The sequence below is a fragment of the Sebastes fasciatus genome, chromosome 6 (genome assembly GCF_043250625.1).
Source record: "Sebastes fasciatus isolate fSebFas1 chromosome 6, fSebFas1.pri, whole genome shotgun sequence".
Classification (NCBI taxonomy): Eukaryota; Metazoa; Chordata; class Actinopteri; order Perciformes; family Sebastidae; genus Sebastes; species Sebastes fasciatus.
The window spans coordinates 37,973,078-37,988,832 of NC_133800.1; the positions used below are offsets into that span (position 1 = coordinate 37,973,078).

A 15,755-nucleotide genomic window follows, 5' to 3' on the forward strand; every position below is an offset into this window, starting at 1 on the left:
TGTATACAGGGTGAACACACATGTTTTATTTCCCATTTCAACAGTCGATGATGTCACTGATAAATCTTCTTCCTGTAGTTTTGTCTCTTCTTCTGATGACGTCCTCGGTGTTGCCTTCAGGTACCTCACAGCTGTCTGGAATAACGATATCTCTTCTGTGTTTGAAAGGTTTGGAACGAAGAGACGGACAGATGGACAGATAAACCAGTGTCCAGATGTTCACCTGTGTACAGATGTTCACTTATTAAAGAGCTGATACAGGATCAGTGGTTAGCAGTGGTGGAAAGTAACTAAGTACATTTACTCTATTACTTTACAAACTCCAGGTACTGGTGCTTTACTGTATACTTCTCCACTACATCTCAGAGGGAACTATTGTACTTTATACTCCACTACATTTATCTGACAGTAAAAGGTCAGATTACTTCTTCTGACTGCACGGTTAAGAAATGAAAAAAGAAAATAACACATAAATAAATAAGTGGGGAAAAAAAGGAGAAATCTAGCATATATAAATACACACATTTAAAAATAATTCAAAAATAAATAAATTAAAATAAATGCAAAATAATAATTAAATAAAAAAAATTATTAAAAATAGATAGTATAATAGATATATACTATAAGTTTGGGGAAATAAATAAGGGGGAAAAATATAAATCGTGCATGAATAAATAAATACACACATTTAAAAATTATTCAAACATAAATGCAAAATTATAAATAAAAGAAAAATACATTTAAAAATGTATAAAAAAATAGATACATAAATAAATAAAGGGGGAAATTAAACACAAGTAAATACATAAGGAATTAATAAAAATATAAATAAATAAAGAAGCAAATTAAAACAAATATCAATTTATGTCACATTTGATCAATTAATTAATAGCTATTTATTTTTAATATTATTTTTGCTACATTTAATGACATTTATTCTCTATTGAGTAATTTATTTATTTATTGAATAATTTATTTATTATTTCATAGAAAAACTGAGGAGAAGTTTAACTGGAAGAAAAGTTGATATTAGCTCAGATAAAGCCTCAGCAGGCCTTCAGGAGTCAGAAACACTTCAGTTCTTATTACTGTTCGTCCTGCACCTCCTCATCCTTAGAACAAACTTCTAGATGTGATTGAAGATGCACCAACAGGAGCCACTTTTAGATCTAGACTCAGGACCAAACTGTTCTCAGACGCTTTTCTTAATTGATCAAATCACTTTACTGTCTTTTGATTGTTTTTATTATCCTTTTAACTTATACTCTTATATTCTTTTATTCGTTTTTATCTTAAGCACTTAATGCTCTTTTATATCTGTAAAGCACTTTGAATTGCCTTTGTGTATGACATATGCTCTAGAACAGGGCTGCCCAAACTGGGGCCCGCGGGCCAAAGTTGGCCCGCCATCAGGTTTGATTTGGCCCACCAGATGTTAGCAAATTATTTTTTTTTTTATTAACAGACCCAACTGACTTTACTGTGTACTCAGGTTTATGGTTAGAAGATAGTGGCATGAAACTAGAAAACCTAAGGACTCCATTAGTACCAATCATGTCATGTCAGCTTGTCAGGAAAGAGGCTAACACTCTAAAGTTGGGCTAAATTTTGGTGGGGAAAAACTGGCATGGCCATTTGTCAAGGGGTCCCTTGACCTCTGACCTCCAGATATGTGACTGTAAATGGGTTCTATGGGTACCCACGAGTCTCCCCTTTACAGACATGCCCACTTTATAATAGGGCCCTGAAAATCTTGGACAAAAAGCAATTGAGGTAACATCATTAAGGTCCCATCATTAAGGTCCCATCATTGAGGTCCCATCATTGAGGTACCATCATTAAGGTCCCATCATTGAGGTTCCCATCATTGAGGTCCCATCATTGAGGTACCATCATTAAGGTCCCATCATTGAGGTACCATCATTAAGGTCCCATCATTAAGGTCCCATCATTGAGGTACCATCATTAAGGTCCCATCATTGAGGTCCCATCATTGAGGTACCATCATTAAGGTCCCATCATTGAGGTCCCATCATTGAGGTACCATCATTAAGGTCCCATCATTGAGGTACCATCATTAAGGTCCCATCATTAAGGTCCCATCATTGAGGTCCCATCATTGAGGTACCATCATTGAGGTCCCATCATTGAGGTCCCATCATTGAGGTACCATCATTGAGGTCCCATCATTGAGGTACCATCATTGAGGTCCCATCATTGAGGTACCATCATTGAGGTCCCATCATTGAGGTACCATCATTAAGGTCCCATCATTGAGGTACCATCATTAAGGTCCCATCATTGAGGTACCATCATTAAGGTCCCATCATTGAGGTACCATCATTAAGGTCCCATCATTGAGGTCCCATCATTAAGGTCCCATCATTAAGGTCCCATCATTGAGGTCCCATCATTGAGGTACCATCATTGAGGTACCATCATTAAGGTCCCATCATTGAGGTCCCATCATTGAGGTACCATCATTGAGGTCCCATCATTGAGGTCCCATCATTGAGGTACCATCATTAAGGTCCCATCATTGAGGTCCCATCATTGAGGTACCATCATTGAGGTCCCATCATTGAGGTCCCATCATTGAGGTACCATCATTGAGGTCCCATCATTGAGGTACCATCATTAAGGTCCCATCATTAAGGTCCCATCATTGAGGTCCCATCATTGAGGTCCCATCATTAAGGTCCCATCATTGAGGTCCCATCATTGAGGTACCATCATTGAGGTACCATCATTAAGGTCCCATCATTGAGGTCCCATCATTGAGGTACCATCATTAAGGTCCCATCATTAAGGTCCCATCATTGAGGTACCATCATTGAGGTCCCATCATTGAGGTACCATCATTAAGGTCCCATCATTAAGGTCCCATCATTGAGGTACCATCATTGAGGTCCCATCATTAAGGTCCCATCATTAAGGTCCCATCATTGAGGTACCATCATTGAGGTCCCATCATTGAGGTACCATCATTAAGGTCCCATCATTAAGGTCCCATCATTGAGGTACCATCATTAAGGTCCCATCATTGAGGTACCATCATTAAGGTCCCATCATTGAGGTACCATCATTAAGGTCCCATCATTAAGGTCCCATCATTGAGGTACCATCATTAAGGTCCCATCATTGAGGTCCCATCATTAAGGTCCCATCATTGAGGTACCATCATTAAGGTCCCATCATTAAGGTCCCATCATTGAGGTACCATCATTAAGGTCCCATCATTGAGGTCCCATCATTGCAGCATTCTGAGTAAATATAAGATGTTAAGTTTTGCAAACTTTATTGATTTTCATTATGTAAAGCTTGTGTTTAAATGTTTGAACGGACTTGCTCCTCTGCCTTTCTGTAAATACATCATGAGACTACAGAGCTGCAGCAGATCCACCAGAGCAGCTTCAAGAGGCGACTGTAAAGTTCAATTCTGCAGAACATCTTTTGCTCAGACAGCTTTTTGTGTGAAAGGAGTGAAGTGTTGGAACTCGCTACCTGGTCACTTAAAATCTGCTGCAAACTTTACCACCTTTAAGAGAGAAACCAAATCCTGGTTAATTCAGCGACAAACCTGAACTCATGTCTAGTTTTTACATGTAATGTTTTTAAATGTGTGCTTTATTGTATTTATTTATTTTCCCATTCCTGTTTTAATCTCTTATTTTCACTAAAAGCCTTCTAGAGACAGGTGTTGCACATAAGCATCCGCTATAAGCACCATGATACTGGCATCAGAGAGCTGTTTTTAACTTGTCTATGCACATTGTATTGGTCCCTATTAAATAAACCGTGAATGAATAATCCTATGCAGTTTGGGGGAAAACATGCAGTATACATGGGAACTTGGGATGCTAGCACCATTTGGCATCTTAACAATACAATACAAGAGGTGTTTCATTTTGGCCCGTGGCCCACCATTGAGTTCCAGTTTTGGCCCTCCAAGGGAGAAGTTTGGGCCCCTTGCTTTATCAATAAACTGGCCTTGTCTCAGCGAAGCTCTTATTCTGAAACCGGATGTGATACAGTTCACTCGGATAGTGTTCTTTTATTTTGAAACGTGTCCCCGGATGTTGATATGTGGTAGTTTGAGCAGTCAGCTGTTAGTGGAGTCAACAACATGCTGCTAACCGGGAACTAACCGGGTTAACGGGTTAACGGACTGATGGAGGCGTTCAGCCGGCTGGGCAGTCTGCTGCTGACCGCTCTGGAGACGGTGAGACACTCTGAGGACAACAAGTCTGCTACTGTTAGCTCTGTTAGCTCTGTTAGCTCTGTTAGCTCTGTTAGCTCTGTTAGCTAGAGACAGGACAAAGTTTAACAAAGATAAAGAATCTCTTCCTGTCTGTCTGTCTGTCTGTCTCTCTGTCTCTCTGTCTGTCTGTCTGTCTGTCTGTCTGTCTGTCTCTCTGTCTCTCTGTCTGTCTGTCTGTCTGTCTGTCTCTCTGTCTCTCTGTCTGTCTGTCTGTCCTCTTCCTGTCTGTCTGTCTGTCTGTCTGTCCTCTTCCTGTCTGTCTGTCTGTCTGTCTGTCTGTCCTCTTCCTGTCTGTCTGTCTGTCTGTCTGTCTGTCCTCTTCCTGTCTGTCTGTCTGTCTGTCTGTCTGTCTCTCTGTCTGTCTGTCTGTCTGTCTGTCCTCTTCCTGTCTGTCTGTCTCTCTGTCTGTCTGTCTCTCTGTCTGTCTGTCTGTCTGTCCTCTTCCTGTCTGTCTGTCTGTCTGTCTGTCCTCTTCCTGTCTGTCTGTCTGTCTGTCTGTCTGTCTGTCTGTCCTCTTCCTGTCTGTCTGTCTGTCCTCTTCCTGTCTGTCTGTCTGTCCTCTTCCTGTCTGTCTGTCTGTCTGTCTGTCTGTCTGTCCTCTTCCTGTCTGTCTGTCTGTCTGTCTGTCTGTCTGTCCTCTTCCTGTCTGTCTGTCTGTCTGTCTGTCTGTCTGTCTGTCTGTCTGTCTGTGTAGTGAAGCTATCATGGAGCTAACAGCAGCTAAAGCTAGCTCCTCCAGGTGTGTGGTGTTTACCTGCAGCAGGTGTGTGAGGACGTGGAGGTGGACGTGGAGGTGGACGTGGAGGTGGAGGAATGTGTCCAGGTGTTCAGACATGATCAGACGCTCAGTGAATGTGAGACAGTAACTGTCTCTGATTGATCAGGTTAAAGATCAATATATGTGATCAGCTGTCCTCACACATGTAGTGATTAAACAGCTGTAGAGGTCAGAGGTCACTCAGGATCTGTTAACATGTTGATGACATCACAATTTCATCCTCCTTCAGTCGTCATAACAACACAAACACCACCGTGTTTCTACATGTGATTACTGAAACTGAAAGTCCTGTCTGTCTCTCTACCTGTCTGTCTCTCTTACCCGTCTGTCTGTCTCTTTGCCTGTCTGTCTGTCTCTCTACCTGTCTGTCTGTCTCTGCCTGTCTGTCTCTCTACCTGTCTGTCTCTCAGAGGGAGCCTACAGTGGACCTGTTGGAGTCCTTCGTGGATCATTGGAAATCAATAACCAACTATTACATAGAGACTACAGGTGAGGAGCTTCAACCTGCAGACACTGAGTTACCTGTTCACCTGAGCAGCCAATCACATTCACCCGTTGTCTGTCTGTGTGTAGATGACAGTCGTCCTGTCAAACAGACAGAGATCCCCTGGCGTCTCAAACAGATGTTGGACATCCTGGTGTACGAGGAGAAACAACAGGTGACTGAAACACACCTGAACACACACCTGAACACACACCTTAACACGCACTTTAACACGCACTTTAACACACACACCTTAACACACACCTTGACACAAACCGGAACACACACCTGAACACACACCTGAACACACACCTTAACACGCACTTTAACACACACCTGAACACACACCTTAACACGCACTTTAACACGCACTTTAACACGCACTTTAACACACACCTTAACACACACCTTGACACAAACCGGAACACACACCTTAACACGCACTTTAACACGCACTTTAACACGCACTTTAACACACACACCTTAACACACACCTTGACACACACCTGGACACAAACCGGAACACACACCTGAACACACACCTGAACACACACCTTAACACGCACTTTAACACGCACTTTAACACACACCTGAACACACACCTGAACACACACCTTAACACGCACTTTAACACGCACTTTAACACGCACCTTAACACACACCTTGACACACACCTGGACACAAACCGGAACACACACCTGAACACACACCTGAACATGCACCAGAACACACACCTGGACACACACCTGAACACACAGCTGGACACACACCGGAACACGCACTTGAACACACACCTGAACACACACCTGCACACACACCTGGAAAAGCACCTGAAAACACACCTGAACATGCACCTGAACACACACCTGAACACACACCTGGAAAAACACCTGAACACACACCTGAACATGCACCTGAACACACACCTGGACACACACCTGAACAGGTGTATTGGTTAATGTATTGGTGTATTGATTGATATATTGATGTATTGACTGGTGTATCGGTGTATTGATGAATGTATTGGTGTATCGATCTGCAGGCCGTGGAGGACACAGGGCCATGTCTGGAGTATCTACTGCAACACAAACTGTTGGAGACTCTGTGTACTCTGGGGAAGGCTCAGGTAACAAGAGATTCTAATAGAGGAGGATTCTACTCAGGCTGTATTTACACTCATGTTTACATCTGCTCCTCCTCCTCTTCCTCTTCCTCCTCCTCTTCCTCCTCCTCCTCCTCCTCCTCCTCCTCCTCAGTATCCTCCAGGCATGGTTCAGCAGGTCTTGATGTTCTTCTCTAAGTTGTTGTCTCAGATCCAGAAGCCTCTGCTGCAGCTGGTCAACGTCTACAGACCTGTACAGGTAAACACAGGATGTAGTCACACCTGGTGTGAAACAGTCAGTTACTAGGGTCCCACCTGGTGTCAGTCATGTGACTCCCCTGTCACTGTGCTGATGATGTCACCGTCTGACATCACCTCTGCTCTGCTTCTAGAAGCTGATTCGTCTTTGTGCACTTCCTGGTTCCCACACTGAGAAGGAGGAAGCTCAGTTCTTATTGGTCGTCTGCTCCAGAGTCAAACAGGATCCGCACACGCTCAGATCCGTCTTAGAGGTAACCACCAGCTAACTAACTAACTAACTAAACCACCAGCTAACTAACTAACTAAACCACCAGCTAACTAACTAACTAACTAAACCACCAGCTAACTAACTAACTAACTAAACCACCAGCTAACTAACTAACTAACTAAACCACCAGCTAACTAACTAACTAACTAAACCACCAGCTAACTAACTAACTAACTAACTAAACCACCAGCTAACTAAACCACCAGCTAACTAACTAAACCACCAGCTAACTAACTAACTAACTAACTAAACCACCAGCTAACTAACTAACTAACTAAACCACCAGCTAACTAACTAACTAACTAAACCACCAGCTAACTAACTAAACCACCAGCTAACTAACTAACTAAACCACCAGCTAACTAACTAACTATCTAAACCACCAGCTAACTAACTAACTAACTAACTAAACCACCAGCTAACTAACTAACTAACTAAACCACCAGCTAACTAACTAACTAACTAACTAAACCACCAGCTAACTAACTAACTAACTAACTAACTAAACCACCAGCTAACTAACTAACTAACTAACTAACTAACTAACTAAACCACCAGCTAGCTAACGAACTAACTAACTAAACCACCAGCTTCACTAACTAACTAAACCACCAGCTTCACTAACTAACTAAACCACCAGCTAACTAACTAACTAACTAAACCACCAGCTTCACTAACTAACTAAACCACCAGCTTCACTAACTAACTAAACCACCAGCTAACTAACTAACTAAACCACCAGCTTCACTAACTAACTAAACCACCAGCTAACGAACTAACTAACTAAACCACCAGCTTCACTAACTAACTAAACCACCAGCTAACTAACTAACTAACTAAACCACCAGTCATTCTGTGTTTTCAGATTCTGGACCAACCAGCAGCCAGGACACCAGCCTCTGACCAATCACAGCCCTGCACTCAAGCCTCCAATCACAGGACAGAGACACCGCCAATCTCCAGCCAATCAAAGTCCGGTCCCTGCAGCCCTGTCCAATCAGATTCATCTGCCTGCAGCCCTGTCCAATCAGAGTCCGGTCTCTGCAGCCCTGTCCAGTCAGATTCATCTGCCTGCAGCCCTGTCCAATCAGAGCCCGGTCTGCTGTCGGCTCTGCTGCAGCTCACCAAGAGTCAGGTCAGTTAAAGGGCCGGTGGGGAAACATGGACAATAGTAGTTGATAACAGGAAGCAGTATTATCTAGTAGTTGATAACAGGAAGCAGTATTATCTAGTAGTTGATAACAGGAAGCAGTATTATATAGTAGTTGAAACCAGGAAGCAGTATTATCTAGTAGTTGATAACAGGAAGAAGTATTATAGAGTAGTTGATAACAGGAAGAAGTATTATAGAGTAGTTGATAACAGGAAGCAGTATTATCCAGAAGTTGATAACAGGAAGCAGTATTATAGAGTAGTTGATAACAGGAAGCAGTATTATATACTAGTTGATAACAGGAAGCAGTATTATATACTAGTTGATAACAGGAAGCAGTATTATATAGTAGTTGATAACAGGAAGAAGTATTATAGAGTAGTTGATAACAGGAAGCAGTATTATATAGTAGTTGATAACAGGAAGAAGTATTATATAGTAGTTGATAACAGGAAGCAGTATTATCTAGTAGTTGATAACGGGAAACAGTATTATATAGTAGTTGATAACAGGAAGCAGTATTATAGAGTAGTTGATAACAGGAAGCAGTATTATCTAGTAGTTGATAACGGGAAACAGTATTATATAGTAGTTGATAACAGGAAGCAGTATTATCTAGTAGTTGATAACAGGAAGCAGTATTATATAGTAGTTGATAACGGGAAGCAGTATTATCTAGTAGTTGATAACAGGAAGCAGTATTATCTAGTAGTTGATAACAGGAAGCAGTATTATATAGTAGTTGATAACAGGAAGCAGTATTATCTAGTAGTTGATAACGGGAAGCAGTATTATCTAGTAGTTGATAACAGGAAGCAGTATTATCTAGTAGATGATAACAGGAAGCAGTATTATAGAGTAGTTGATAACAGGAAGCAGTATTATATAGTAGTTGATAACAGGAAGCAGTATTATAGAGTAGTTGATAACAGGAAGCAGTATTATAGAGTAGTTGATAACAGGAAGCAGTATTATATAGTAGTTGATAACAAGAAGCAGTATTATCTAGTAGTTGATAACAGGAAGCAGTATTATATAATAGTTGATAACAGGAAGCAGTATTATAGAGTAGCCGATAACAGGAAGCAGTATTATCTAGTAGTTGATAACAGGAAGCAGTATTATATAGTAGTTGATAACAGGAAGCAGTATTATAGAGTAGTTGATAACGGGAAACAGTATTATATAGTAGTTGATAACAGGAAGCAGTATTATCTAGTAGTTGATAACAGGAAGCAGTATTATATAGTAGTTGATAACGGGAAGCAGTATTATCTAGTAGTTGATAACAGGAAGCAGTATTATCTAGTAGTTGATAACAGGAAGCAGTATTATATAGTAGCTGATAACAGGAAGCAGTATTATCTAGTAGTTGATAACGGGAAGCAGTATTATCTAGTAGTTGATAACAGGAAGCAGTATTATCTAGTAGATGATAACAGGAAGCAGTATTATAGAGTAGTTGATAACAGGAAGCAGTATTATATAGTAGTTGATAACAGGAAGCAGTATTATAGAGTAGTTGATAACAGGAAGCAGTATTATAGAGTAGTTGATAACAGGAAGCAGTATTATATAGTAGTTGATAACAAGAAGCAGTATTATCTAGTAGTTGATAACAGGAAGCAGTATTATATAATAGTTGATAACAGGAAGCAGTATTATAGAGTAGCCGATAACAGGAAGCAGTATTATCTAGTAGTTGATAACAGGAAGCAGTGTTATATAGTAGTTGATAACAGGAAGCAGTATTATAGAGTAGTTGATAACAGGAAGCAGTATTATCTAGTAGTTGATAACGGGAAACAGTATTATATAGTAGTTGATAACAGGAAGCAGTATTATCTAGTAGTTGATAACAGGAAGCAGTATTATATAGTAGTTGATAACAGGAAGCAGTATTATATAGTAGTTGATAACAGGAAGCAGTATTATCTAGTAGTTGATAACAGGAAGCAGTATTATATAGTAGTTGATAACAGGAAGCAGTATTATCTAGTAGTTGATAACGGGAAGCTGTATTATCTAGTAGTTGATAACAGGAAGCAGTATTATCTAGTAGATGATAACAGGAAGCAGTATTATAGAGTAGTTGATAACAGGAAGCAGTATTATATAGTAGTTGATAACAGGAAGGAGTATTATAGAGTAGTTGATAACAGGAAGCAGTATTATATAGTAGTTGATAACAAGAAGCAGTATTATCTAGTAGTTGATAACGGGAAGCAGTATTATCTAGTAGTTGATAACAGGAAGCAGTATTATCTAGTAGATGATAACAGGAAGCAGTATTATAGAGTAGTTGATAACAGGAAGCAGTATTATATAGTAGTTGATAACAGGAAGGAGTATTATAGAGTAGTTGATAACAGGAAGCAGTATTATATAGTAGTTGATAACAAGAAGCAGTATTATCTAGTAGTTGATAACAGGAAGCAGTATTATATAATAGTTGATAACAGGAAGCAGTATTATAGAGTAGCCGATAACAGGAAGCAGTATTATCTAGTAGTTGATAACGGGAAACAGTATTATATAGTAGTTGATAACAGGAAGCAGTATTATAGAGTAGTTGATAACAGGAAGCAGTATTATCTAGTAGTTGATAACGGGAAACAGTATTATATAGTAGTTGATAACAGGAAGCAGTGTTATCTAGTAGTTGATAACAGGAAGCAGTATTATATAGTAGTTGATAACGGGAAGCAGTATTATCTAGTAGTTGATAACAGGAAGCAGTATTATCTAGTAGTTGATAACAGGAAGCAGTATTATATAGTAGTTGATAACAGGAAGCAGTATTATCTAGTAGTTGATAACAGGAAGCAGTATTATAGAGTAGCCGATAACAGGAAGCAGTATTATCTAGTAGTTGATAACAGGAAGCAGTATTATATAGTAGTTGATAACAGGAAGCAGTATTATCTAGTAGTTGATAACAGGAAGGAGTATTATAGAGTAGTTGATAACTGGAAGCAGTATTATCTAGTAGTTGATAACAGGAAGGAGTATTATAGAGTAGTTGATAACAGGAAGCAGTATTATCTAGTAGTTGATAACAGGAAGCAGTATTATCTAGTAGTTGATAACAGGAAGCAGTATTATATAATAGTTGATAACAGGAAGCAGTATTATAGAGTAGCCGATAACAGGAAGCAGTATTATCTAGTTGTTGATAACAGGAAGCAGTATTATATAATAGTTGATAACAGGAAGCAGTATTATAGAGTAGCCGATAACAGGAAGCAGTATTATCTAGTAGTTGATAACAGGAAGCAGTATTATCTAGTAGTTGATAACAGGAAGCAGTATTATCTAGTAGTTGATAACAGGAAGCAGTATTATATAATAGTTGATAACAGGAAGCAGTATTATAGAGTAGCCGATAACAGGAAGCAGTATTATCTAGTAGTTGATAACAGGAAGCAGTATTATCTAGTAGTTGATAACAGGAAGCAGTATTATATAATAGTTGATGACAGGAAGCAGTATTATAGAGTAGCCGATAACAGGAAGCAGTATTATCTAGTTGTTGATAACAGGAAGCAGTATTATATAATAGTTGATAACAGGAAGCAGTATTATAGAGTAGCCGATAACAGGAAGCAGTATTATCTAGTAGTTGATAACAGGAAGCAGTATTATCTAGTAGTTGATTACAGGAAGCAGTATTATCTAGTAGTTGATAACAGGAAGCAGTATTATAGAGTAGTTGATAACAGGAAGCAGTATTATCTAGTAGTTGATAACAGGAAGCAGTATTATAGAGTAGTTGATAACAGGAAGCAGTATTATCTAGTAGTTGATAACAGGAAGCAGTATTATAGAGTAGTTGATAACAGGAAGCAGTATTATATAGTAGTTGATAACAGGAAGCAGTATTATCTAGTAGTTGATAACAGGAAGCAGTATTATCTAGTAGTTGATAACAGGAAGCAGTATTATAGAGTAGTTGATAACAGGAAGCAGTATTATATAGTAGTTGATAACAGGAAGCAGTATTATCTAGTAGTTGATAACAGGAAGCAGTATTATATAGTAGTTGATAACAGGAAGCAGTATTATAGAGTAGTTGATAACAGGAAGCAGTATTATCTAGTAGTTGATAACAGGAAGCAGTATTATATAGTAGTTGATAACAGGAAGCAGTATTATAGAGTAGTTGATAACAGGAAGCAGTATTATCTAGTAGTTGATAACAGGAAGCAGTATTATATAGTAGTTGAAACCAGGAAGCAGTATTATCTAGTAGTTGATAACAGGAAGAAGTATTATAGAGTAGTTGATAACAGGAAGAAGTATTATAGAGTAGTTGATAACAGGAAGCAGTATTATCCAGAAGTTGATAACAGGAAGCAGTATTATATAGTAGTTGATAACAGGAAGCAGTATTATCTAGTAGTTGATAACAGGAAGCAGTATTATAGAGTAGTTGATAACAGGAAGCAGTATTATAGAGTAGTTGATAACAGGAAGCAGTATTATCTAGTAGTTGATAACAGGAAGCAGTATTATATAGTAGTTGATAACAGGAAGCAGTATTATAGAGTAGTTGATAACAGGAAGCAGTATTATAGAGTAGTTGATAACAGGAAGCAGTATTATAGAGTAGTTGATAACAGGAAGCAGTATTATATAGTAGTTGATAACAGGAAGCAGTATTATCTAGTAGTTGATAACAGGAAGCAGTATTATATAGTAGTTGAAACCAGGAAGCAGTATTATCTAGTAGTTGATAACAGGAAGAAGTATTATAGAGTAGTTGATAACAGGAAGAAGTATTATAGAGTAGTTGATAACAGGAAGCAGTATTATCCAGAAGTTGATAACAGGAAGCAGTATTATAGAGTAGTTGATAACAGGAAGCAGTATTATATACTAGTTGATAACAGGAAGCAGTATTATATAGTAGTTGATAACAGGAAGAAGTATTATAGAGTAGTTGATAACAGGAAGCAGTATTATATAGTAGTTGATAACAGGAAGGAGTATTATAGAGTAGTTGATAACAGGAAGCAGTATTATATAGTAGTTGATAACAAGAAGCAGTATTATCTAGTAGTTGATAACAGGAAGCAGTATTATATAATAGTTGATAACAGGAAGCAGTATTATAGAGTAGCCGATAACAGGAAGCAGTATTATCTAGTAGTTGATAACAGGAAGCAGTATTATATAGTAGTTGATAACAGGAAGCAGTATTATCTAGTAGTTGATAACAGGAAGGAGTATTATAGAGTAGTTGATAACAGGAAGCAGTATTATCTAGTAGTTGATAACAGGAAGGAGTATTATAGAGTAGTTGATAACAGGAAGCAGTATTATCTAGTAGTTGATAACAGGAAGCAGTATTATATAATAGTTGATAACAGGAAGCAGTATTATAGAGTAGCCGATAACAGGAAGCAGTATTATCTAGTTGTTGATAACAGGAAGCAGTATTATATAATAGTTGATAACAGGAAGCAGTATTATCTAGTAGTTGATAACAGGAAGCAGTATTATCTAGTAGTTGATAACAGGAAGCAGTATTATCTAGTAGTTGATAACAGGAAGCAGTATTATCTAGTAGTTGATAACAGGAAGCAGTATTATATAATAGTTGATAACAGGAAGCAGTATTATAGAGTAGCCGATAACAGGAAGCAGTATTATCTAGTAGTTGATAACAGGAAGCAGTATTATCTAGTAGTTGATAACAGGAAGCAGTATTATATAATAGTTGATAACAGGAAGCAGTATTATAGAGTAGCCGATAACAGGAAGCAGTATTATCTAGTTGTTGATAACAGGAAGCAGTATTATATAATAGTTGATAACAGGAAGCAGTATTATAGAGTAGCCGATAACAGGAAGCAGTATTATAGAGTAGCCGATAACAGGAAGCAGTATTATCTAGTAGTTGATTACAGGAAGCAGTATTATCTAGTAGTTGATAACAGGAAGCAGTATTATAGAGTAGTTGATAACAGGAAGCAGTATTATCTAGTAGTTGATTACAGGAAGCAGTATTATCTAGTAGTTGATAACAGGAACCAGTATTATAGAGTAGTTGATAACAGGAAGCAGTATTATCTAGTAGTTGATAACAGGAAGCAGTATTATCTAGTAGTTGATAACAGGAAGCAGTATTATAGAGTAGTTGATGTGGTCATGTTGTGTCTCCTCAGAAGGGTTCGGTGTGTCTGAAGGCTCATGAGAGCCTCCTGCTGCTGTCTTCTCTTCAGTCTGAGTCCTCAGAGGACATCCTGTCCCATCAGACCCAGCTGGGAGAGCTGCTGGCTGGGAGGCTGCTGCAGCTTTACTCCCTGCTGCCTCTGGAGGCTCTGGATCCTACGGAGGTCCAGAGCTGGCCCCGTACACCCTGGAGGTAACACACACTATAACACACACACATGCTACCAGCTAGCAGGCTACATACAGATTCTACTGACTCTATGCATAACAGTAGTACTGTAGTAGTAGTAGTATGATAACAGTAGTACTGTAGTAGTAGTAGTAGTATGATAACAGTAGTACTGCAGTATTCTTGTCTATGTCTTCAGTTCTCAGTTCTCTCGCTGCAGCTCTGATCTCAGGTCAGAGTCACCTGCTTCTGATCACATGACCAACTTCTTCTCCTGGTTGGACTTCCTGGATCACCTGATGAAAGAAGCTCCTCAGGTACACACACCTGCACACACACACACACACACACACACACACACACACACTGTCTCAGAGTGTGTACTAGTTTAGGGTGTATACTGGTTTAGAGACAGTGTGTACTGGGTTAGAGTGTATACTGGTTTAGAATGTATACTGGTTTAGGGTGTATATTGTTTTAGGGTGTGTACTGGTTTAGGGTGTATACTGGTTTAGAGTTTATACTGGTTTAGGGTGTATATTGGTTTAGGGTGTATGCTGGTTTAGAGTGTATACTGGTTTAGGGTGTATACTGGTTTAGAGTATACTGGTTTAGAGTGTATACTGGTTTAGGGTGTATACTGGTTTAGGGTGTATACTGGTTTAGGGTGTATACTGGTTTAGGGTGTATACTGGTTTAGAGTATACTGGTTTAGAGTGTATACTGGTTTAGGGTGTATACTGGTTTAGAGTATACTGGTTTAGAGTGTATACTGGTTTAGGGTGTATACTGGTTTAGAGTATACTGGTTTAGAGTGTATACTGGTTTAGGGTGTATACTGGTTTAGGGTGTATACTGGTTTAGAGTATACTGGTTTAGAGTGTATACTGGTTTAGGGTGTATACTGGTTTAGGGTGTATACTGGTTTAGAGTATACTGGTTTAGAGTGTATACTGGTTTAGGGTGTATATTGGTTTAGGGTGTGTATTGGTTAAGGGTGTATACTGGTTTAGGGTGTGTACTGGTTTAGACAGTGTGCACTGGTTTAGGGTGTATATTGGTTTAGGGTGTGTATTGGTTTAGGGTGTATACTCGTTTAGGG

At 38.9% G+C, this 15,755-nt stretch overlaps 1 protein-coding gene across 12 annotated transcripts in view; it reads left to right on the top strand.

Annotated features, from left to right (window-relative positions):
- The first annotated feature begins 4,052 nt into the window (after positions 1 to 4,052).
- The window catches only part of fhip2b (FHF complex subunit HOOK interacting protein 2B), a 21,432-nt gene continuing 9,729 nt past the window's right edge, over positions 4,053 to 15,755 (top strand). For 6 of the 12 annotated variants that reach the window (XM_074639713.1, XM_074639712.1, XM_074639714.1 and 3 more), the window contains exons 1-9: positions 4,053 to 4,222; positions 5,450 to 5,528; positions 5,613 to 5,698; positions 6,566 to 6,649; positions 6,780 to 6,884; positions 7,018 to 7,137; positions 8,020 to 8,289; positions 14,478 to 14,677; positions 14,853 to 14,970. In XM_074639713.1, the coding sequence (XP_074495814.1) occupies positions 4,172 to 4,222; positions 5,450 to 5,528; positions 5,613 to 5,698; positions 6,566 to 6,649; positions 6,780 to 6,884; positions 7,018 to 7,137; positions 8,020 to 8,289; positions 14,478 to 14,677; positions 14,853 to 14,970 (1,113 nt within the window). In that variant the 5' untranslated portion in view covers positions 4,053 to 4,171. The remainder of the gene's footprint in view (positions 4,223 to 5,449; positions 5,529 to 5,612; positions 5,699 to 6,565; positions 6,650 to 6,779; positions 6,885 to 7,017; positions 7,138 to 8,019; positions 8,290 to 14,477; positions 14,678 to 14,852; positions 14,971 to 15,755) is intronic. The other 6 variants (XM_074639715.1, XM_074639719.1, XM_074639717.1 and 3 more) reach the window with 2 other exon arrangements.